The following is a 25,843-nucleotide window of genomic DNA, read 5'->3' on the forward strand; positions in this document are numbered from 1 at the left end:
TGGAGGTGCATGTTCTTGTGCGCACACATGCAACTCAGCAGGGTTCCACTGGCAACACTGTATACGTGAGACCTTATACATGAGACCAGTTGTCACATAGGGATGCCATCTGAGCCAAAGTGCACAGGATGGAATGACATATGAGGGCCACAGAGAGAGATATTGGACTGTATGAGACTGTCAGCAACTCTGGCAAGCCGCCTTGGGAAATAAAAAAATAATGAAATAAAACAGTTGAGCCCTTGTATTCAGGGGGTTTATTGTCAAGCCCTGTTTGATGAAGTCAGATAGCTGACTCACATTGTGTGTCTTGAAAGGTTGCAGCCTGCCTGCTCCCTGCTTGCGGCCCTGTGTATTACGCTGGCCTCAGCCTCGCTCGAACAAGAACAGTCCACTGAAGCACAAATACTGACCCAGCAGGAGCTGCCTGACAACAAATCCCAAACAGTCTCGTCGAAACGCTCCCCACCAGCGTCTTTAGAGGACTCAGATTCATTCCTTATATGCATATCCTGAGAATGCCAGAGGCCGTAGTTCAGATGTTGTTTTAAATGTGTTTTTAGCATTTCAGTGTCACTGCTGAGCTATTGTACTCAGAACAAAGTCAGAAATGTGTGCGTTCTAAGAGAAAGTCCTGTGATACAGAAGGGTCTCTCTGAGGTGTGTGGGTTCAAAAATTACACAACAATCTCTGAAGAGTTTATATCTGAAACAAGGAAAGATAGGAAGAAATCCAAAAGAGGCCAAAAAAAAAAGACTTATTTACATAAAGTGTCATCCATATATCATAGTTTTGGCTGTGTGCAAATTCTTGTGAAATAGATCTTTGATATATATCAAAATGGAATGTGTGAGACTAGATTTTTTATTTATTTATTTTTTATTATTTATGTGAAAATGAGCCATAGGGTTTAATATGCACAATTTATTTCCGAAGTAGTCTATAAATCATAAAAGCAGTGTTTGCGTAATCAGTGCAGAAACTTAAAACAGTCCACTGTCATGAAAATAGGTTCAAGGACAGCTTGACAGTCGCCAAAGATTACATGTGGGACTAATTAGTGATTTTATTTTTTGTCCATTTATATACAGAAATAGACTAAAATAGGAAGAAAACGTAATGAAACAATGCCTCTGCTGCCAAAAACAATTACCCTCAAATGAGAAATGTGGTGATTTTTGCCTATTTGGAATGTGATGTTTGTTTTATAGCTATAAGATCTGAGCCCTTCACTTTTCCACAAGTCAAAACTCTGGATTGTGCTCTAACCCAGCTGAAATTTTCCATATATGGGGCAACCCACTGAAAGAAATAGTATTTTCTACTCTACAGCCTCCATCAATAAAGGACTGAAGAGCCAAAAATATTTGTTGCCATAATTACCCTGGCCTACTAATTTAAGTATGTGGGAAAAATCACATTAGCACTTGTGTGGAAAACTGTGTTCACTTTTATAAACATCCCAAATTGATGTGGTCCTGAAGTGTGGAGAATTGGATTGAGGCTTCACCGAGTTTGATAGATCCTGTTGGCTCTCCAAGTTGTTTTTATATCTGGCTGGCATATTATATTCATGAGCACAATGATTTTATGAAAATAGCCTTAGGACTGTTGTGGCTCAATTAGAACATTCAGCTGCAAGCAATTAGTCGACTCAAGTGGGTGATAATCTGTACAGGAATTTTTCACGTGGACACCTCCCCAGCAGATGTGAAACTGCATGGCAGTACAGTTTGAAATAATTAATTCATTGATAATAATATTCAGCGAGGGGATTTTTTCTTGTTCTTCTTTTCAGGGTTTTAGTTTTTAATAATTAAATTTTCTTCAACTGTACTGATGATAATGGTCGCAACTACAACAAATTCTTACCACACAAATGATATCTACCGGACTGCAAAACAAATATATTTAAATATTATTTCGTAATACATGCAGTTGTACATAAATGTACCATCTTTTACTGATGTATATCTAGACACCAGTCCTTATCACAATAGCTTGAGGAATAGTCAAGATGACGAGTCGACCGATCGCACACAAAAAAGAACATATTAAGATATACAATATGAATAAGTGGCTTACATCTATTGATTTCTTTTTGACTAATGAGCTTCATTGTAAGTATTCGATAACAAGGTCATTGATTGCTGTAACATAACATGGCTGGGTCCTGCCGTGCCTGTGGATTATGGGTTTTCCAAGGAGCGTATCATTGACAAGAGTGATCAATGCAGATAGCTCTCTAACAGAGGACATGGAATTCATCAGTGGGATTACGGGACAGTTATGAGTTAGACTGAGTTGATAATCATCAATAATTATCATGAAAATGATCATTACCATTCACCATTAGGTATTTGAAAAATTTATTTTTAAATCACATATCAATAGCTTGAATGATGTGACAGCTTTTTGCAGACATTATTATATTTATATGGGCCTTAACAGCTGACTTGTAATCTTGAAATGACCTAGTAATATTAGTGTGTAATCATTAGTATTTTCCAAGTTCTTGTCAGTAAATGTAAGGCATTTCTGGAGACTCAATGATACTGCTTACACTATTTATATCAGTGACAGCACTGCTTGGAAGGCTCTCCGAGGAGCTTCATTGTTGCTGCCTGACAGCACACTGCCTTGTTCCTCTTCTCTGTGCATACAGTGTTAGTGTTATTTAAAGCACAGCAGATTAAGATTTCATAAAGATCCAGATTCAGCTTGGGCGTTTCAGAGGGGTGTACACAAGTTCATGAGCCATGAAACTGCTCTGTACTCAAGACTATATTAGTGATGATGTGCTAAATTAAAAAGTGAACCGTCATCATCATTAACCAAAAAAATACTAATACCAACGAATAACACTCATGGAAGGAAAAATAATATGTATAAAAAATAGCTTCTCACATTAAAAGCTAGGGAAACGGATTTTGGTTGGTTTATCGAAATGAATGTTATATTACATTATATCACTATGACAACAGGGCTGGCTGATATAAAAATATATACAGTCATATCATACCATATTTGCCATACCATTTTTACTGTGGTTGCTATCACTTAAACATTTCTGGATGCATTAGATCATTGTGGGCAATGTTGCAATTCAATGAGCAAGACTGCTTTATTTTTTTTATTAAATAAAGCACCTTGATTTTTTGAGTATTTAATTGTCATGCTTGTCCGGTTATTTTGACAGTTTGAGTTTTACTACATCATAATATATATATCAATATTGCGTAATAAAATTGAGTTTATATCGTGATAAAAGATGACCTCTACTTAACAACATTAGTGTCAGTAATGTTTGTGAAATGCAGTTTCTTCCACTCGTATTTTTAAATACTTAATCTGTCACGGTGCTCATGGTTTCAGAATTTTCAGATGAATTGGACACCAAACATCACCATCGAGTGTGCTCAACAGCATTGCATTCTGTCTTGTGAAAGGTCACATGTAGAGAGAGCTGCAGAATGTCACAACAGTATTCCCATTGACTTCAGTGGCATGATGATGTAGCTTTGCTGGTTTAAAAATCAATAGTTGAGATGGACGGATGTGAGTCAGACAGCATTCCTCCTGACTCTGTAAGATCCTGGAATCCCCCTGTTGAGCACCATTGGCAGCTCCAGTAAATATAGCATAAACACAAGCATATGACAGTAATTACAAGTTTCTGGAATGTCTTACCCGGATATTGGGTCAGACCTCAAGTTGAAAGCAGGATGCTAATGGTTAATTTCTAACAACCAATTTCCTGAAACATTATTGGGCCACCCCCTTAGAAAATGGTCTAAATATACTGATATTTGAAGTGATTACACATCTAAAGCGTGTGTGGTGTGTGTGTGTGTGTGTGTTTCATGTCTTGTTTGCATCCGATTGTTTCTTTTGCTGCCATTCTGTGGCCCTGGAAATGATTTAATTTTTCAATGGCCTGTCTGCTATCAACAGGCTTGCCTCTTGAGAGAGATGTCTGCCTTGATAATTGTGCCATGAACCTCATCAGCATTTCAGATGAAATGGAGCTAGACGGGTCACTTTGAGTTTAAGAGACGCTAATTTGATTGAAATTCAAACTGGGAGCACCAGGAAGTAGATTGTGCCTTTTTCTGTAATGTGCTCCCCTCACTCATGTCGCCTTTCTCCTCCAGTTACACAGCGATTGTTTTCGCTGCTGCTGCTATTTCTTACGTCGTGAATTCCTAATGGCTGCTTAGGCCTCATGAATGGTAGGGACTGTTGAAGGATGGAAAACTGGAACAGTGGGGATAAAACAATCTAGGATTCAGCAATTAAGGAACATCTTACCCATATCTAAACTGGATTTGTCACACAAGAGGCACATGAGCAGCATTAAATGGTTATAAATACTTCCATGACTGTCCATACCAGTGTCATTTTAAAGTTTTTATTTAGAAGTTGTGCATTGAAGACTATTTTTATTTCTTTCCCATTGAATATTTACGTACTTATGTGATCAACAATATAAAGTAATTTAATAATTTACATGTAAACAACTGAGTGAGGTATTTTTTTAATCTGTCTGTTTGCAAAAGACCAAAGATTTACCTACTAAACTATAATTTTAAAAGTGATTTATCAGCGCATTTTCATTATTTTTTAATCAACACATAACATAAACAAACTATTTTGATAAGGTTCCCTTAAATGGTGGCAGTGTTTATAATTTTAGCACAAACATCTTTGGCATTTCTGTACACAATGTTTTCTGTTACTTATATATCTAAAAATATATCTGTGATAAGATAATGTCAGCCAGTATATCTGCTTTACTAAATATATTCGTTCAGTGCACTAAAAGCAGGGAGGTCTTAAAAACACAGAGCAGGTCAGAGTAGTGCGCATAAGCAGAGCTGACATACAAGCCTACGCTCATTGATTAAAATGGCATCATCTGTTCTGAGAGATGGATGAGTGAAAAACTGATCTAATTGCAGTCATTTATTGTTTGAAGCATACTTTAGACCTAAGTAACACCTCGGACTACATTTTTTGATCAAAATACAGATTGTAACATTTTTTTCACTTAATTATTCCATTATCTCTCTGTCCAATTATTCCTCTGACATGCTTTATGACGGCAATGGAAAAGGTTAAATTGCACGTGGATACATATGGTATCAGGAGTGTCATCAGTTACACCTTGTTGGCATCTTATCGCACCCGTTCCCGCTGTCAGCGGGGAGTGCTCATTTTTAAAGGAGATTTGCATTAAATCCAAGTAGCATTTTGTGTGTCACTCTAATTGTATTGATGTCTGCCACTCCCAAAAGGTCAGAGATGTGATGGGATTACATTTGGAATACTTCAGTGTGATTAACAGGCCGAGTGGGGAAATGGGGGCATTCGTAGTAGAAAGTAACTCTGTCCTGCATTTATGTTAATTTCACTTCAAGAAAAAAACATGTTAGAAGTATTCTTGACTGAGAGCATTTTGACAATTGTATACCCCTTAGTATTTTAAATAATTAAAGCATAACATTATAATTGGATAGATAGAGTCAGCTTCCAGATTTTTGCCTCTGGACTTTAAACCCTATGTCCTATTTATCTTGTCATGTTTAAAATGTGGAGCACTGGAAATCTTTTTTATTTTTAAACTGGACAACACTTTGTTAAAACATGTCACGGATGTGTTAGACATACTAATTTCTCAAATTAAAAATAAATAAATAGAAGTAAATAATTCTCTTTTAACTCCCACACAGAAAGAACGGTATTTTTTTTGGGATATGAGCTTCAACTGAAACACCATCAAACGATTAGATAATATCCCTGCCAAAAATAAAAAAAGATGCAACGATTTTGACTCCTTCTTCATTTTATTGAGCTTCAATTTTTTTTTTCTCTTGCATTACTCGGATGAAATAAATTAATACTCTTTCCACTTTTGCTTCAGTAAAATTCTGTTGAGCAATCAAGGTATTTATAGAAATAGAATGTCTCACTCTGGAGGAAAGTGGAGGAAAGCTTCCTTTGACTTAATATTCATTATGTACATGATTAATTACTATATAGCCTCAGACTATCAAAAGATAGTCAGAGATATCATATTTTACATGTATTTAATTAGTGTGCACTTTGAGACCTGTGCCCTGGCAGGCCCAAATGCTGAACTTTTTATGGGAGGAATTTCAATTACATGCTCTTTCTGAAATTGAGGGCTAGGACTATGCATAGAAGAAGTCATTAGGGCTTTTTCAATTGGTCTCAGGAGATGCCCGAGGTTTCACAGATGAGATGGAGTCAGAGTCACACAATCCCATAGATCAGGGCGCCCCTGCTCCACAGCTCTAAAATTAGGGCAATACATCAGAAAGAGCTATCAACACTTATGTCAACATTGTTTCAAAAGAAATATGAGTTTTGTTTTTTTTTCCACTGCCTATGTCCTGTTGTTCAATACATTTTCCTGAGAAACGATGGCAGGACTATGTCTCATTAGTGTCATGAATTTTATTTTTGATATCACTCTGTTTCATATGCCTAATATAAACCAGGCATTCATTTCCCGGTCTCACTGGAATCTGTTAGATAAAGCACTGTAATTTATATTGCTCCTGCATGATATGCTTATGCATGAGCAAAGGGGAAAGAATCATCAAAGTGACCATATAATATATGGAAAGTGCTGCAGAGTCATGAAATATTACCCACAAAAACAAGCGGCGTATTATGGGCCCAGCATGGGGTGCACGTTTTAATTCCAAAACAGTAATTCATTTCCATAAAAACAAATACAATATTCTGATATTATCATCTCTTATCACACGTGAAGGTCATCAATAAAGTGAAATGCCCCTTGAGACCGCCACTAAATACAGACGCACACACACGTGTAGACACAAATATTTATTAATATAGTTTGTTAAATAGTTTGTTTTAACATTGCCAAAAATGAAAAAAAAAAATCCTTTTTTCTCTTTTGGTGAAATATAAAAAAAGTACTCTCCATCAAATGTATTTGAAAACAATGTGTGAACTATTTTAATTGGCATACATGCTGATAAAAAAAACAGAAAAATAGAACAGTAGGAAGAAGGAGATGAATTGCTTTTGTGCTTAGTTTAAACAAAGAGAAAGGGAAAAAAAGGGGGTAATGGCTATTTCCATTCTCTGCAGTTATTGTGATTTAGTGGGTTTTTCATTTGAACACAGGAGCCGTTTGTTTAAGTTGCTGAATATATTTTTGTTCTGCATATGGTTGTAAACCACACTATCCTGCGTGCATTCACGGTATGCAGCTAAAATGTGCTTGTTTTCAATCTGAAACCAAAACAGCACCAATTTCCAGCCTCCTGTGTTTGTTTAACGCTATACACCTCAACAGTAACCAACTCTCAATTGTTTCACTGCGCTGCCTAATATATTAATAACATTTAGACACAGAGCAGTGATTACTTCAGCAGCTCAAAACAAAACCAAAACCCAAAGCACAATACAGTGCAACCAGTAATACATTTTCCAATGATCTGCTGTAAATGGGCGCACTGGTCTGTGATAAGAAGAAACAAATATTATCTCTGGTCCCTGCTAAATCAGCAGAACAGTGTTATTGATCTGGCTCCTCCATTGCCAATAGAATTTTAAATCCCTGTGGTAGCAAAGATGGCTTGCTTGGGTTATTGAGATCATTATCATGATTTCAGTACAGCAAAAGGGTGGTCACCTGCAATTTTTCTAGAGCACAGCAAGGGCTCAATTAGAATGTCTGCTCTCCAGATGTTAAAGGCAGTAACCAAAATTAACTTTTGACACTGCTGTGAAGGGCTGGTGAAATGGGGGAAAAAAATGCCCTATTTGCATCCAAGTATTGCCACAGATCTCCCATAGGTTGTCTGTGTCCCAGAAAAAAATGACATAAATGACATATCACATTTTGCTAAACAGAGTAGTTTTTTGGGGGTTTTTTGCAAAGATTTTAGACTTAGTATTTTATGCTCTTCCGGGTCGAGACTTATGGAGGCTGCAGTGGAAATCATTAATGAGACCTTTGATGACATTTTGGGTGCAAATTCAAGAGGCTCAACTAGCTACTCAGCATGGAGACCCATTCAGAGAAGGAGCAAGCTCAAATCAATAAGTCGGGACATTTGAGTGAAACACAGACTTTGTTTATCCCATGCAAATGTGCGCCACCGAACACCAATGTGGGGGGTAAATTCCAAAATCACACGAGGTCCCTATGTAATTGTATGCCAGTGTGAAAAGGATTTTACCTCTTTGCATTGATTTTATTGCATTGATTTGTGCTGTCTATGTACATTCAATTTAATTCCAAGTTCTAACAAACACACACACACACACACACACACACACACACATACACACACACACACACACACACACACACACACACACACACACACACACACACACATAGAGAGAGAGGAGCCACATATGATTTGATCACAACCAGCAGGAACAAAGTTAAAGAAAAGACATAGCTGTGTATAACTGAAAGATTAATTCAGAATACTGGGAGTGTAATATACTGTTGGCCAGTTATTGACAATATATTGCATTTGAGTTCTTTCTTTGGTCTATACTCATTCAGACAGATTATCCAAGCTCTTGAAAAGGACATATGGAACAGTACAGCGCACAAAGGACCTCTTTTAAATCATACACATAGCAGAGACGATCCAATAGGCAAGCGCTGAGTGAGAAGCAATGGAGCTGGCCCTGACTTTATTGATAACAGACTAAATAGCATTGCAACCTGGTGAAGGCAGTTCACCATTCATTTTGCTGAGCGTTATCTAATTAACTTCTTTGTCGGAGGTTGAGTATTACACAGCTTCAGCATGAGTTATCTTTTGAGGAGAGTTTGTTTCACTTCTACACAGTTACATTTATTTGATACCTTTAATTATTTACTTTACTGCTTGAAAAGAACCGCATGGATTCCTTTCATATGTACATAAGTTACTGTTGCTAATTATTACCTTCTGTTTGTGTATTCCTGACAGATGCAACAATCGGACCCAGTGCATTGTGATCACAGGTTCAGATGTCTTCCCTGACCCCTGCCCAGGGACCTACAAGTACCTGGAGGTCCAGTATGAGTGTGTGCCCTACAGTAAGTATGACCCTTCTGTCATGAATTGAAAACTCTCCCTTTACCCACACCCTCCCATCCTTGGTTTGTTTCTTCTTCTCTGCCCTCTCTCTCTCCCCTGTGTCATAACATATCCTGTTCCTTTTCTTCCTCCCATTTCTTCCCGCCTCGACCAGACAGTACGCTCTCTTTGTCCGCAACGCCTTTCAGCACCCTTTTCCTCTGTCTCTTCTTCCATTTGTGTCACACCATGAACTTTTCATGAAATATGACCTGTAAAACCCTTTTGCCCTCTTCTGTACTACCTTTATTATTGATGTGCTCACCGTGTTTCAAGTGGATTGACAAGGCTGGTTATGAGGTAGCAGAATAGAGGGGGGGGGGGGTTGAGGAAGTCATGCTGACTCTCCATGATGGCAAGCGAAGGTTTCATTAGACAAGTCTTGTGCGGAGAAGTCTATCAGACAAAAAAACAGCTCACCTTGATGGCTTAATATACATCAATACAACAGGTGTTGAAATATGTTAACAGATGTTTCATTATGTAACAGAACAGAATGGCTCCACTCGTAAGTCAACAAGGTAATATTTCATCTGAAGATGATAGTGTTAACATTTTGACTGCTTCTTGGATGCTAAAATATTCATTGCCATTCAGCTGCCAAACAAAATTTAGATTGCCCTTTGCATTAAAATTCCCCTTTGTCCTTTAAGCTGCCATGTTCATTTGCAATTTGTGAAGGAAATTCCCCCATGTAACCTTTACAAACTGATTAATGACAAAGATTTAGATGAATTGCCAGAATCACTAATCAGGTGGAACTGAAATAATTAGAGGGTGACTGATAGGAAGATAGTATTTGGCAGCTGTTTTAGATTCAAATGACTATTTTGTACAGCGATGTCTTTAGATGTGTTTCAGTATTGGATCAGCTGAAGAAGGACATTTAACCCAAATATAAATGATATACTCTTATCCTACAGTACATTTTATATTCAATACATCAGTTCTACATTGCTCATTACCAGTATACATGTCCAAGCTGTTCCCCTTAGGGTGGAATCAGAATGCATTAGTGAACATCATTAGATGGTGAAACTCATTACAGGTTAACCTCTCCGAGGCTTTGAGGACCTGTAATTAAAAATGGAGTAAGCAATAATGAGTATTTGAGTCCAGCTTATTGAGCACGGCCAAATCCTGTAGCTTTTACTTTAAACACCTGTTTGTTTTTTGATTCTGCTTTTTTTGTTTTTTTTACTTGCCTCATAGTTAAGTGAAGTATTGATCCTGTCTTGCTGTGTTACCTCAAACTTTAATAGTAGGATTAGCCTCAAGGTGCACTCATGTCCACCCACTGTTATGATTGTCTTTAGCCTCCTTCTTGCACAGAGGAAGCAGTCAAGACAAGATGTAGTGTGGTGAAAAACAAATTTCTACCCAAGGACTCTCGGTCCTCACAAAGTCTATCTAACAAAAACATTCCAAGCAGGTCCTCTGTTCACTCTAAGCACTTTCAAACATGCATGTCTGTAGCCCCATCTTTTTGCTTCTCAAGGTCCATGCCCAACCAGAATAGGACCAAGAACACAGAATGTATCCTATCGCAACTGCCCTGGTAAGTGCTTAGTGTTCTCCCAGTCTGATCCAGTCCACACAAGCCCAGTCCAGCTTTTCCCACTCAAGCCCAACTCGTCTGTTGTAAATTGTGATAGATTGTGATTCATAGACAAGTTTCGTGTTTTGTTGCTTTCCTCTTATCAATCCTCCTCTTCCCCTTGATAAGATCCATATACACCAGATCGTTTTGTAGAGTCAGACTAATGCAGATAAAGGTAATCATAAGGGAAGATTTACTGAGCTTTTCCACACCAGAGCAAAAACCTTACTACAGTTTTCAGATGGGATAGCAAATATCTCAATATAGTTCTCTACAGTTTTCAGACGATGCAGTTCATATGCCAAATATCAAGATTAGTGATTAAAAACATTGCAGTCGTTCAGGAGCTTAGGATGCCCTGGATTTGCTGGAATACAAGACTTGAGAAGTTGATTTGCAAGACAAAGTATTAAATCCCCATTAAGCTGATCAACGACAGGACCGTGGACAGTGTCCTCATTTTGATCATAGTAACTGCAGTCCCTGAAAAGCTCTCTGTCCCATGAAATAAGTTTTACAATAAATTGTTGGATTTTTTTGGCCCTAACACCAACTGAATGTAATGCGGTATTTAATCAATTAATTCTATTGTCAAAGCCTTTGTATAATCACACAAGCAATTTTGGATATTTCATTTCAGTGCAAGTGGCCTTTGCAACAAGTTACCTACATTTCCACCATTTCCATCATTTTGGCTTCATAATTTGGTTCTTGCCATGAACTGCCCTCATTAGCAATATTATCCTCATGTTCGAGCCAAGGATGTAAATTTTGCCTTCACCTGGCACTGAGTCACTCTCTGAATTGGCTCTACTAATTGCTTGAATCGAGCAACATAAAAGCTAAGGCGTCTCTTTATTAAGACCGCTTCTGTGCAAACTATTTTGAAATGGTGAAAGAAAAAAGTAGAAAAAGTTGCCATCACTATTCTAACTTGTAAAACTGTAGAGCTGTACCAGTAGGCATAAACAGTCCTCAGTGCTAATATTCCCATTTATCATCACATGCTAATGCCAGTAAACCTTCATCTTGATATGACAGTGATGGCCAGATTATGAAAATTAAACTTAAGCTTTGGTATTCTTTGTTACCCAGTTATTTCCCCTTATAAATGTAGTTGGCATGATGCTCTGATTTGATATCTGTAATTAATACTGAAGCCACCAAGAAGCAACACCTGATTATTAACAGTGGTTATTAGTCATCATATGATTAGTAATAGCTGATATGACAGTAGAATTACTAGAAAGCTTATAATGTCGATTGGAAATAGTTCATGGTCTTGGGGGTTGGTTTGGGTTGGAATGTGTCTCATGTTTTTGTGTTGCTTTATTAAAAGTGACTGACTCTCTTCCCTTCCCCTGTGCAATCTGCAGGAAATCTCCTCGGCTATCTGACTCACTCTCTTCATCTACTGACTGATTTTTGATCACACTGATTGATATTTCTACTTTTATATTTCTAACTAACATCATCAGGTCTTCCGTCATGTGTCTCTTTTTCTTTCCAGATTTCCTTCACGCCATCTTTCTCTGTCTTCTTCTCACCTTCTGTTTTATGTGGCTGAGGCAGCTTCTGAGAACTCAACTGTTGTTAATGTGTCTGCCTCTTCTCTGTGTTTGTCCTCTAAGTTAGCCGCAACACACTTGAATTTTTTCTGCAGAATGTCGTGCATTCATGGATCCTTCTGAGACTCTAGTTAGGGCCCGAGCCCCAAAGGGGCGAAGGCCCTATTGTATTTCGTGTGTTTGTTTCTTTCTTTATTATTAAGCCACTCAAACCCTAAATTTGACCCCCTAAACGTGCTCAAAAACTCACCAAATTTGGCACACACATCAGGTCTGGTGAAAAAAATGGGGTGTAAAAATTAACCCCCAAAGTGCCAAAATGTGCTTTCTAGCGCCACCTATGTAACTAAAATGGCCGCCACGACCCGTAGGAATGTTGTAGAGAGATCAAACCAAAACTCAATTATTCGTCTCATCAAGACCTACAAATCATATGCTGACACCCCTGACCTAAATCCAACAGGAATTCCTCAATTAGCCTTTCAAAATAAGAATTTTCCTCAATTTTGGCTCCCGAACAAACGCTATCTCCTCTGAGGGCGTTAATGGTATCAGCTTCAAACTTAAATAGATTACTTATGACACTGTGTTGAAAACAATGGAGGAGGCATGGGCTTTGTGTCAAACAGAGGCTTCTGACATCTAAACTGTAAGTCTGACCACTTTGAAACCTGTATCAATGGATTCGCCGCGAAATTTCCTATAAAAATATGATTTTTGATGTAAGATTTGGCCTAAGTAATGGGATTTTTGAGGATATTTCACCAGAAGTGTACTCTAAAATTCTCCTCTCCAACTGATCCTCATCATGTCACTCCATCAGTGCTGTGACACATTTCGCAATACACACTCATTATAAAATCACAGGAGGAGCAAGACAATACTTTAAAACTCACACTCTAATATCCCAAAAACAGTAAAAGATAGAAAAACCATGTAAATTCAAGTTTTGTAGGTCAAAGTCTTGTGACTCATTTAAAGTTCAAATGAAGTTTGTATCTAAATCTATGTGAAAGCAGTAAATGTTCAAAAAGGTGTGAGTTTGCTCACACTCTCCATTCAAATATATGAGACATATATGCATGACACATGTCAATCAAACTTTGACCAGGTCATGTGGGTTAAAAGTCTTTACTTTTCTAAAAATAGACTCGATGAAAATTAGGAAATTAATTTGTTTAAGACACAAACTCACTATGCCTCCATATTGTCTCTTTCTCATAGTGCCACCTACTGTGCACAGGAAGTCTGCCTCACAACACACATCATCAGGTTTGCATGATATTACATAGTATGTTCTCAACAACATAAACTACACCATGCATTTATTTTGCAGGTGTGTTTGTTACTTTGTGGATGTTTTCTAGCTCCAAATAGCTTCACCACTTCATGCGCTGTCCAAAAAACGCCTGCGTATGAAGAAGTACACGTGCAGACCCACCGACCACGTCACAGCCCAACGTGCATGGGGCGCGAGGGCCCGTTCATCACCGCTTGCAGCTTTAATTGTCACTGCTTTTATTTTCACTGAAGTCTAGGTCAGACTAGACAATGATAACAGATTCAAATCCTGATATGAACCTCCACTAATTGGAGCTGGAGGGTTGCGGGATACAAGGAAAGCCTAGATTTTGCAGATTATCCCATACTGCAAATTGGCCCAAAATGTTTTGCACATTTAGCATTTTGCCTGCTGCTGTCATTTCAAATACATTGATTCAGTCAGCCCTGCTCTGATTGAGCCTGTGTATTGACTGAAATCTAAGAAAGCCAAAAAATAGGAGAACTGACATGTTCAGTCTGTATTTCTTACATTCACATTCATTCATATTCACTCATATTAAATCATAACAAATAGCATGGCATCAAATATAAGTGTGTCTGAATCAGTCCACATCAATAGAAATGACCTTTTAAGTGAAAGAAATCTCATAACAATGAAATTTAAAAAAACTCAATGTTTTTGTTAAATACAAACTGTAGCTTCAGTTCTGTATAATAGACGCTGATAGAACATTTTAGTAATTATATTTTTCTTGAGCTATTCTGTACAAATGATATATAATAATAAATAATAGTAAGACTGAGTGTCATTGAACATGACATTTTTTAAACAATTTGCTAATCAAACAGTATGCAGACCAGTTGTTCAGTTGAACTGACACAGTTTGGAAAGACATAATTTGAACAGTCTTGTAGTCTGACCTAGGCTTTGGGCTAACCTGAGGAACGTGTCTTTTCTGAGGAACAGTTTGTATTTATGTAAATTTGTCATCTGTTAAATGCTTTTAAACAACATGTCTTCTTGCTGTTAGAGTTAAAAATAAGCTAGTGTTTTTTGTTTTTTTTTATGCATTAAACGTACGAGATATTCCTTTTTAAGTATTGTGATATGTTTTATATCAGGCATTGACATCTCAGATTAACAAACTGGGTTATGCCTCTTAGAACAGATGCCTTCAGAGTGCCTTGAATGTGCCCATGCTGGCTAATTTACATATTATATAGCCTATGTATAGCGGACTTGTATTGGAAAGCACAAATGACTCCACAAATTAAGCACAGTGTTGTATTGTGGAATTAAAAACATGTTTTAATAGTCAGTGCACATAAACTATATTAATATATTTGTTCAAGTGATTTACGTTGATTACCTGATTCCTTGATAAGGCCTCAATTATTGTTTTCTTGTTTATATATGGCTTTAAAATTTTAAATGGTAAAGTATGTTTGTAGTGTTATGCAAAGACCTTTATACATATGATATTAGTCAGATGTAAAATTATCCAGAATGGTAAAATGGCATCTTTATTGTATTCAACTCTATTTTAAAGATAAAGCAAAGTGGTAGCTACTATTTAATTTTCTTTTAAAAATTAAATTGAATTTTCTCTAAGCCTTGGTTTATAGTGGTGGGTGGATAAATAGAGACCACATTTTTAAAGAAATGTGTTTTTACTTTCCAACATGACCAGACTCATGTAATGTAAAATCTAACTGCAATTTACAGACATCAATAAACTGATGCAATAAATGGCACTTTACTACTGCAGTTTCCACTGGATGAGGCCACAGTGGCTTTGAGTGTTCATTAACCTATAATAATTTTTACAATATTTGAACTAAATGGCTCAGTGCATATTGGAGATCATTCTCCTGACCTGCCTGCCATTTCAATTTCAATTCCAGAATTGCTTGCCTACCTATCAAACAAAAACAAAACGATTTTTTATCTATGAATGTTAGAAGTTGAACCTGATTGAAGTTATGACATCAGTGATAGCAAGTGTCACAGGTAATTGGCAGCCTGTTAAATAAAAAAATCCACCCACCACTCTGCTATAATGCAGCTGTAACAATTGGTCATGATCACAAACGTGATCAGACCATTCTTGATGTTGTAATCTAACTCCTTTTCTAAGACAGGACCTTGACGGCGGTGTCACCCTTCTCACAACTTTCCTGCTTTCTCTGAATAGGTCTACCCATCTTTGTCCATGTCTCATAAGCTGTTTCTGCATATGTAATCGTAGCGATGACAGTTAATTCATATTAATCTCTTTTTTTCCCCTTGCACCCCTTTCATTCTCTCTTCCAACGCTTAAAATAGAAGTGGAGCAAAAAGGTAAATAACAGACACGATCCAAACCCTAGCTCCTTGTTTTGTGGCATCTGGTTGTAAATTACCTAATTTCCTGTGGTGGCCCCTGCAAACCCATTTTAGACGTAATCTTCAGAGTCCCCCTAACTCTAATGTTAACGGCCAATGTAGTGTAACAAGGGAAGTGAGGCTGACCGGCACAAAAGCAGCCAAAAGATGTTAATGGGGGCATATTAGCTGCAATCTATAGGGGCTTCCTGTCCTCATTCTCCCTGGGTGCTTTTGCTACTCAGCAGAATTTCATATTGCCTGGCTTTCAACCCCTTTTCCATAGCATGCCATGGTAACAGTGTTTCTTGGCCCTTTTTTTAAACTATTGCTTTCTACTGTCCCTTTTCTCTCAAAGCCCCCCTCTTTCTCACTCTTCCCATTATTCTCACCTGACCACTTGCTGCTCTTTTCTCTGTTAATTCTTATGCCACCTATGCCTCAGAGCAATAAGCAAACACCTCAAGAAACCCTTACTGAAAGTTCCCTAAATTTTAATGGTTGTGACATTTGCACCACTTCGTAATGACAAGCGTCTCAGGTATATACCGTATAAAAGGTGATGTAACTGAGACACATCTAAGTACACACAAACATTTTGCAGACTCTGCTGACTCCTGCTCTCTCATAACCTCTCCCGTCTGTTGCCAAGTGACTTTAGTTGGCTGCATTTTTTTTGTTTACAGGACCAATTGTTTCTTTAAGTTTTGTTTCTGTTCTATTTCCCCTCATTTGTGTTCTACTCCCAACAGTAAATGTCTATGAGGCAAAGCTTCCTTTTGTTTCAGACTACTTTATATATCTAAACATTATGCTTAATAACTTTCCTATTCCTTTTTTTCTTTCTATGCACAAAACCAAAATCCTTATACTGCTTGTGAATATTGGCTATAGCTGTTAGTTGTCCTTTGGCCACTCTTTAATGTGTGTCTGTCCCCACTCCTCGTGGACAACCCGTAAAACAAAATGAAAATGTTAAATATTATATTGACATTACATGTAGCTTTGTATGGTTTTATTTTTCATATGTTAACCAGTGTCTGTTTTTTTTATTCTACTCTTCTTCCATTATTAGTTTTTCTTTGTCCTGGGACTCTGAAAGCTGTCGGTGACCCTTCCTTTCTATTTGAAGCGGAGCAACAAGCTGGTGCCTGGTGCAAAGACCCACTGCAAGCTGGCGACAAAATCTATTTTATGCCTTGGACTCCTTATAGGACAGACACTCTCATTGAGTATTCCTCCCTGGATGACTTCCAAAACGCCCGACAAACCGTCACCTACAAGCTGCCCCACCGGGTGGATGGGACTGGATTCGTGGTCTACGATGGAGCCGTGTTTTTCAACAAGGAGCGTACCCGCAACATTGTGAAGTTTGACCTGCGAACTCGAATCAAAAGTGGGGAAGCCATCATCAATAACGCCAACTACCATGACACCTCGCCCTACAAGTGGGGTGGTAAAACAGACATTGACCTGGCGGTAGACGAGAACGGGCTGTGGGTGATCTACGCCACAGAACAGAACAACGGCATGATGGTAATCAGCCAGTTGAACCCCTACACGCTACGTTTTGAGGCTACCTGGGACACGGCCTATGATAAGCGCTCAGCCTCCAATGCCTTCATGGTCTGTGGAGTACTGTATGTGGTCCGCTCCACCTATGAAGACAATGAGAGCGAGGTCAGCAAGAGCCTGATCGATTACATTTACAATACCAAACAGAACCGTGGGGAATATGTTGATATCCACTTTCCCAACCAGTACCAGTACATTGCAGCTGTGGATTACAATCCGCGAGATAACCAGCTCTATGTGTGGAATAATTTTTACATCCTGAGATACAATCTGGTGTTTGGTCCTCCTGATCCAGCTCATGGTAAGAACCCTGCCCCCCAATCATTTCTTCTGCAGACAATAATGTCAAATTGCATTCCTGAAATTGTGATTTTAGTTGCTGTCAACTGCTCTTTGATATTCCTTTGTTATTCCCCATCTATGTATCAAGTGTCACAGCTGACTGATTTTTAATTTAGAATCTAATATGTGCTAGATATGTTACGGAAGCTTTGGAGTGTAGGAAAGCATCTCGGGGGGTGAAGTGAGTGGGGCTCTGTGGTAAACAACACCTCAAAGCCAGTTACCATATCATAAGGGATCAGTATCTAGGGGATTTAGGGAGGTTTACCATCCGGGCGTTCCCTGAGTCCCTAGTGCTAAGGCTCAAGGGACCCCTGCTAGCATATTCCTTTTTTTAGAGTAAGACAGGGAGAGAAAGATATACTCTCACCTCTGGAAACATACATGCCTGGACAGGTGCAAAGACTGGCCTGGGGCAAGGTTAGATCATTCCCCAAGTGATGCTGAAACTCCAAATCTCCATTGGCCCTTAAAAAAAACAAAAAAAAACCCTTCACTCTCTGTAGGCTGAGTGTAAGGATTCAAGGTTCTGCCTATGTGAGAAAGAGATGGTAGACACATGGGAGAGGATCAATCATCCACGGTCACATCAGTAGCACATGCTTTTAATTTAGCTGTCAAGAGCTGAGGCAAGGCTAGCCTAGGCCTGCGATAGTCCTTACACTGAGAATATAATAACAGTAATTATCCTAATCCGCTCCACACCCAGAGTCCTAAATCCACGTAATGCTCAGCACAGTCAGTGATGAGCCATGGAGGTCAAGCAACTTTTCCACAGATTATCCGAGAGCTCAATATTTATTAATGTGTTTGCTTGTCCACTTTTGTATTGATAAGACTTGGTCTGGGGCTGCTAAATTGGGTTCAGCAAATGGAAGAGCATCAATCTAGCCAGACCAAGGCAAACCTTGCTGTAACGAAGAACGTTGTCCTGGTTTGAAATCATAATTCATATACAGAGGGTGTACTTAGTAGAATACTTCAACAATCATGAGGAACAAAAAAAATGTTTTTCCAACTCTGAATAACAAGAGTGAAGTTTCTTCACTGCCCACAAGAAAGATACCAAGGGATTTTTTAATTAAATATTTGCACAGTACAAGTAAATTTGGAGCAATTGAGGAAGAGGCCACAGTCAAAATATGTTCTTATTTTAGTAATGTCCAAAACTAGTTTCACACACTCATATGGAGAATTTAAAATAAGCTGCCCCTCAAACAGACCCTTACATTTGCAGACAGCTGCAGTAAAAGTGGCCATAATGTCACCTTTTCTGTAATGTAATAAGAATAACTTGAAGCATGTCTTTACATGGCATTATGTGTTTATGTTAAGTAAACTGATTATTAGACAGTCAAGAAACAGCCTCCACAACAGCCTATTTTCAATTTAGCTGTTATGGATTCTTGGAATAAGCTGTGTATAGACAGACTGCACACCCGATCGATTTATCATTTGTTGAATGTACACTCATTACCGATCGAGAAATCAGGGTCTTTAACAGGATCCTCCCTGACATAAGACTACATTGTAGTAATATGTGTTTGTCTTTGTGCCTGTGTGCATACTGTATGTGAGTAAGGCGCATACTTTACATGTGTTAATTCACAGACCGTCAAAGAACCACAGAAACCCACTTCCCTTCCTGTAGTGTATGTTTGGCAAAACACCTAACATACTGTATTTGCTCCTCGGGACTTCTGCATTCTCACATCTGTGTTTTAATGTCAATGAAGAATTTGTTCCCTCTTCTTGACAATGAAACATGCGCCTAGCCCTGCTGCTGACTAATGTATGTTTAGTTGCAGTCGATGAGCGCAAGGGAGAATGGTCTAGGATGATCATCAAGATGTCAATAAACTTGTCCTCCCACATGGCTGATGTTGACACGTAAATGATGGCACTTTTTTCTGGCTGTCACTGGACGCCCTCTGTGATATCTTGATGCTCGTTTCAGTGCCTGCTTCACTAGGCACTGAAACAAGCTTTTATGATGGTAAAAGTTGAAGGTACGTGTTATGAGCAGTGCTCTGCAAAAAACAGGAAATAGGACTCAAAGTGAAAATAACATTTAAGCTTTGCTCATCTCATCACAAGCACAGGTGAAAGCTTAGCAAATGCACACACAGAAGCATCTAATTGTGCAGAAATCATTGTTTGTATAACAGAACATAGCTGATTATTAATGTAGATGCTAGAGCTGTTGACTTTTTTCTTTAAAATGGAAAAAAGGTTATTTTTAATCAAAGACTTCTTTAAAAGGAAGAGTTGACAACGTCAGTGCAGGGAGTGAGGGTGATTCTGTATGCATTTACCACTCAACACTGCACTTCATACTTCCTTTTTTCCCATATTTCTCAAGTGCACAAACAACTCTGTCACATGATTCACCCCGTCATGGAGTGCAATTACATCAAAGTGATGTTGAGACCCTGTGTGGCAGACAGTTGGGTTCTTGTCAAGTCCAATAACGTTGCTTATGTCGAGGCAAGAACATCTCTTGTAGGATTATGGGGGAGTGGATGGGGTCACATCCAACAAGCGGCTCCACTGGAAGTGGACATTAAATGGGTCAGTAAGTCCCTCTCTTGGCTTTTACCAACAGCGCCATAATCCACTCATTTACCCATGGCCCCATGCCTGTTTTCCTTCTTGCATATAGGAACTCATAAAAAGACATATTCCTTTGTCACTTCTTGTAAGTGAGATGATTAAATTGATTTAAATGTACTATTCCCACAGAAAACTCATTATATACCCATTTCTAAGGACTGTTAAATCATGCCAAGCTCTGATATGTAGCCTCAAACCACTGATTAAGCATATCAAAAGCTATCTTTTACTAGAAGTAGGCACAAACAGGCTATATTCACTGCCTCAATGGGACACAGGTGAGCTTCGGAAACCTTTTATTTATCCCATATTGCAAAATTAGATTCTGAATCACTTCCACATAAGAGCCCACAGTGCTGCAGTTAACACCCACACAAATCAAGACCTCCTCTTTAATTGTTCAAATGTCAATACATTTGCATACTGTTTCAATTTTTGCTGCACTCTCAAATTATACATTTACAAGTGGGGATTGTAAGGAAGAGAATGACCCAATTTGTTTGAAATTATAAGGTATGGCTCACTGACGCAACTTGCCAATTAGCTTACAAAACTCTGCATGTGGTCAAAACAATGCCCTGTAGTTTGTGTGTTATCAAAGTGCTTTACAATGCAAAAATGCTCCACTGTTACAGATGCTTGTGAGTCATATGCATTAGCAGTCACCCCAGAGAGCCTACCTCTTATAGCCTGATGAATGTACAGCTCTTTAATAAGCACCTTTATGATTCATTCCTGTCTTCTGCAGTGCTTACATAGAGGTCAACTTGTGCATGGCAACATTTAGAGAGAAAGCTGGGAAGAATGAGACACAGAGAGTAATAGAGAAATATGGATACTTTCAAGGTCAACAACAAGCTTTCACAGCCATCTGAGGTGCTTAGATAAAATGGCAGAGACTTCTGTCTCCTATATGCTCACCAGTGGTACAGGACCAGGGATCAGGATGTGTTAAAAATGGCCAATTTGTTTGTTTGCCTTGACAACAACTCCCCCCTCCCTGTTCCAACCCCCTGTCAGCTGCCCAAGTGGACACAGCGGTGTGAAAGGAGAGGGTATTGATGTGGAAAATTATCCTTTTTGTTTTTGTTTTTCTGTCCTCCTGTCATGTTCTTGTTCTCGTTGTTTCTTTATCTGTCTACTTCCATCTTATTGTCTCTCTCTTTCATTATCTCTCTATTGCATTTGGTCTTGCTGTTTCTCTCTGTCTTTCTGTTTTCACTCTCCTTATTTTTCCTTTTATTTTTCCTTGCCTGTAGACTGTCTATTACTATTCTTAGTCCTCCTTTTCCATGATCTTCCTCCTTAAATCCAAACACTTGCATTTCTGTGCATGCATGTGTACGTATGACCATACACTTTTGTCAGCGTGTGTATTTGGGTGTATGAGGGCAGCATGGTGGCTCAGTGGTTAGCAGGGTTGCCTCACAGCAAGAAGGTCCTGGGAACCTGGGTGGAGTTTGTTGAGTTTGCACGTTCTTGTGCAGTTCTTGTTCTTTGCACGTTTGTGTGGGTTTCTGCCAGGTGCTCCAATTTCCTCCCACCATCAAAAACATGTATGTTAGGGTTAATACTCCTGTCAGGGCCCCTGACCAAGGCACTGGCAAAAGAACTGGAGTTGGTCCCCGGGTGCTGCACTGCGGCTGCCCAGTGCTCCTAGTGTGTGTGTATGGGTCAAATGCAGAGGATCAGTTTCCCCACGGGGATCGATAAAGTGCTCCTTCTTCTTCTATTTGTTTGGCATTCTTCCTGAAGTCAATCTAAAGCCTAGGTCAGACTGTTCAAATCATGCCCAATGAGAGCAGCGCAGACTAAATGACAGGATTTAAGTAAATCCTTTGCTGTGCTTTTGGGAGACTGTACAAAGATGGCTGTCATGTACATCTAGGTTTGTCATTCAGAAACATTTATCCGCTGGTGGAACAGCTTTATAGGGAGCACATTTTAGATTTAAGGGACATTATTGCACCAAAAAGGCTGATGAAAAATTTTGCATGAAACTCATTTTGCCTTAGTTTTAATTGAAAACATTTTGGATTTACCCAGTCTTCTTGCTTAGTGAAGTTGAGAATTGCTTCTTATGTAAACTACCTATTTTAATGAAAGTTGTTGTCATAGGAAACTTCTTTTTGGTTCTCTCATGTGTTCTTCCTTGTTGACTTAACTATCGGTTGTCATCAGGATCCACCCTGATGTTGACTTGACTACACACGCCTGGCCTGCCAGAATCAGACCAAAACAAATACCTCACTGTACACGACAACCTGCAGAAAACAGCTCAGATTTGGAGTAAAAATCCCCCAAAGTGAGCTAGCCTTAAACTTATGGCTTCCACCTTCCATTCTTTATTCCTCCCATGATTTTTACGACATACTGTGACGTTATTCTGTCGACATCATGACCCACTGGTCTCATTCTTGGTTACGATATAGGAGTGAATTTAACTGCAGCGATGAAAGGGAAGAAGTCCCACAATGAGGATTTACAGCGCTGTTCACAATGTCTCTGATATTACATCGTGGGATAATACCTAACCACCCAGTGTCTGGTGGCAATGAAGCCTTTTCAACACGAGGTCAGGGGGTTACCTGTTTCCTCTGAAATCTGATCATCATCTCTGCTGCTTCTCCAGCACTGAACATCGTAAGACACGAGGGCCAGTTGTCGCCAGGCTAGGAAGACTGTTTCACTCCTCATCCCCAAAAAAACTCACCTCTAGATTATGTTTTCTCGTACTCCCAAGTTGCTAGTTACCCTTCTCTTGGAATGTCTTACCCGCTGATGTTAAACTACTGCACACAGTGTGGCCAAATGATCTTTGCTGACAACATACAAGTACAAGGCTACAGCAAACCTGGGGTTATGATTTAGAATGTCACAAAGAGTTGTTTTACATAAAAGAGAGGGGTGGGGGGAGTGATTATGGTTACACTGAGCCCTATAGCCAAGGGGATCCACAGTCTCTTGTTTGATTACAGTTTGACTGTGAAACAAGGCGTATTAAAAGAATTATTACTCAGACATCACAATGGTCCCCCATCACTCCCTGACACACGCCTTTGAGGAGATTTATTTCACACAGGCCTGATTATTGTGTCTATGTGTGTCTGTGTTCCTCTAATCTGTGTAAATGTGGATGTGCATGACTTTTTGTGTTTATGTGTGTATGTGCATACATGCTTAATAATGTGCATCTGTTTGGATGTGTATCTGTATATGTCCACGTATGTGTGTGTGTGTGAGAACCCCTGAAATAGACACCCCCTTGTGTGCACAGCATTAAATATCAGTCTACTCGGCACACTTAGAGTTAATGCTTGAAATTTGAGGCACGTACAGTACAGAGAAAGCTGCAAGGGGGGAAAAAAAGCAGGCTGTAGTCTGGCAGTTGCTATGTCTGTTCTCTATACTTTGGTGTTATTTTGTGTGTGAGGGTGTACATGTGTTATAAGCGTGTCTGCGCCTGTGTGTGTGTTTGTGTGGGCACTCTGTCTGCCTGTCTGTGTCCATATAAATCAATGCATTTGTATTGTGGGAAATATTGGAGACAGTAGTAAATAACATAATCCAGCTATTAGGTTTTGTTCCCTAAGACATGGACATATACTGTACACACTCTCACAAGGACATGACTCATGGGAAATTATATGAATTTTCACTCAGCTTTCTTCATATTTACTGCTGATACACAAGCAATCAAACACTATGTTTCCCTCCACAGCTACAAATGCAGTGCAGAGTGAAAGACGTGTAATCCAATTTCCTTTGTGTATTATTGTTATTATTGGTAGATATCAAAATGCATCACAAACGTATTATAAATCATCACACTATTTCATACTCAAGAACAGCTCCATTTCCATTTGAACATACAAGCAAGGCTGCATCCAGAGAGGACTGAGTGAAATGCATGTTTGAACAAAAAGATATTTCAATGGCAGCAATAACACAGGAAATAATTTACACGTTGTTTTTCACTGTTCAACACCTTATTTCAATTAACCTGTGCTCTATGCAGAATGACTTGAAAGCTGATGGGTTATTCATTTATTTTCCATCCTCTGGATTCTCGTGGTCCCTTCACAACAACCGAGTGTGGCTCCCTCCCGATGGCAGAAACAGACTTTGATTTGTTTGAGCTTCCTTTGACTTGTTAACTTTTGCAATCCTTCCTCCATGAGGAAGCAATTACCACCCAAGAGGCATATTTCAGAGTGTACAAAAAGACATGATTCTTTTACCTTAGCAAGAAGCAAATCTCCCTCAAAATGGGAACAAAGAGGTAAATCTCCGAAGCAGCCTCGCTTCATATCATCATGAGATTATGCCATGACAGAGAAAAAGATAGAGGAGGGAGATCTAATAATTCTTGTAACTTTTTATATGGCAAATTAACTGAAACAAATGCTAAATGTGTGTTCCTTTGCCATTTTTTTCTCTCCCTTGCAAGATAAACAGCACCTGATAATGTGTATGAAACATTACCCTGATGAACAGCCATGCAGTGCCTACTGAAAGTGAAGCCATTAAGCATAATATAAAAGACACACACGCCGTCGGTTTTCATTTGTCACCCCGGCATGACTACTGAGTCCTAAAGTCTCATCTGGGCTCTTTGTGTATGTGTGTGAGTGTGGGTTTTTGTGAGTGTGTGTTCCTGAGTGCTTGCATGTATGCAGATGCCCTGACAACACTCGACAAACCGTGCTCCTCTCCTCTCTTCCTCTCCTGGATTCCTGTCTCATTGTTTGTCATCAATCGCAGACCTATAAACCCAGTGGTAATAACAGAACCACTGAGATACATTCAAGTGCAACAATGTGTGGGCGTCGAATCACACAAAACAGTTATGAATAAGTCTGTCCTGACTATTGGAGGTTCTTTGGAGAATATCACTCCATACACTCACACTCAATGACAGCTAATTGAAGATTCCCCTTGGGCTGAGTGCAGCAAAGACATAATAATCAAGGATCCTGTCCTGGTTTCGCTATATAGCCCAAAAGTGGGATTTGAGTCTTTTGTAATAATCAAAGGAATATTGCATAGGGAAGGCATTCAATGGTGTCAGACATGTGCTATCAGAGTAGAAAACAGAAATAGTCTGTCCATGTTATGGCGAAAGATGTGGAAAAGGCTGCCGCAGCACTACCACCGAATTGATGCCCATCCCTCACAGTGGCTACTTATAAACTTGTCCACTTAGACATCTCTGTGAAGAAGTGACTGTCTGAGAGGAGTGTCCATTTTAATACCTATGGGTTAATTCCTCCCAGCTTTCATTGGATTAAATTAAACCTAGCTATGGCATAAAGGTAATAAGATTATTGTGCTGCTGGAAGGATTACG

At 39.0% G+C, this 25,843-nt stretch overlaps 1 protein-coding gene across 30 annotated transcripts in view; it reads left to right on the forward strand.

Annotated features, from left to right (window-relative positions):
- The window catches only part of adgrl2a (adhesion G protein-coupled receptor L2a), a 98,769-nt gene that overhangs the window by 44,341 nt on the left and 28,585 nt on the right, over positions 1-25,843 (forward strand). For 22 of the 30 annotated variants that reach the window (XM_044361268.1, XM_044361269.1, XM_044361278.1 and 19 more), the window contains exons 4-6: positions 8,998-9,107; positions 15,926-15,940; positions 17,040-17,840. In XM_044361268.1, the coding sequence (XP_044217203.1) occupies positions 8,998-9,107; positions 15,926-15,940; positions 17,040-17,840 (926 nt within the window). Of the gene's footprint in view, positions 1-8,997; positions 9,108-10,645; positions 10,706-15,925; positions 15,941-17,039; positions 17,841-25,843 lie in introns of all 30 variants that reach the window. The other 8 variants (XM_044361285.1, XM_044361257.1, XM_044361259.1 and 5 more) reach the window with 2 other exon arrangements.

Source organism: Thunnus albacares, chromosome 9 (assembly GCF_914725855.1).
Source record: "Thunnus albacares chromosome 9, fThuAlb1.1, whole genome shotgun sequence".
Taxonomy (NCBI): Eukaryota; Metazoa; Chordata; class Actinopteri; order Scombriformes; family Scombridae; genus Thunnus; species Thunnus albacares.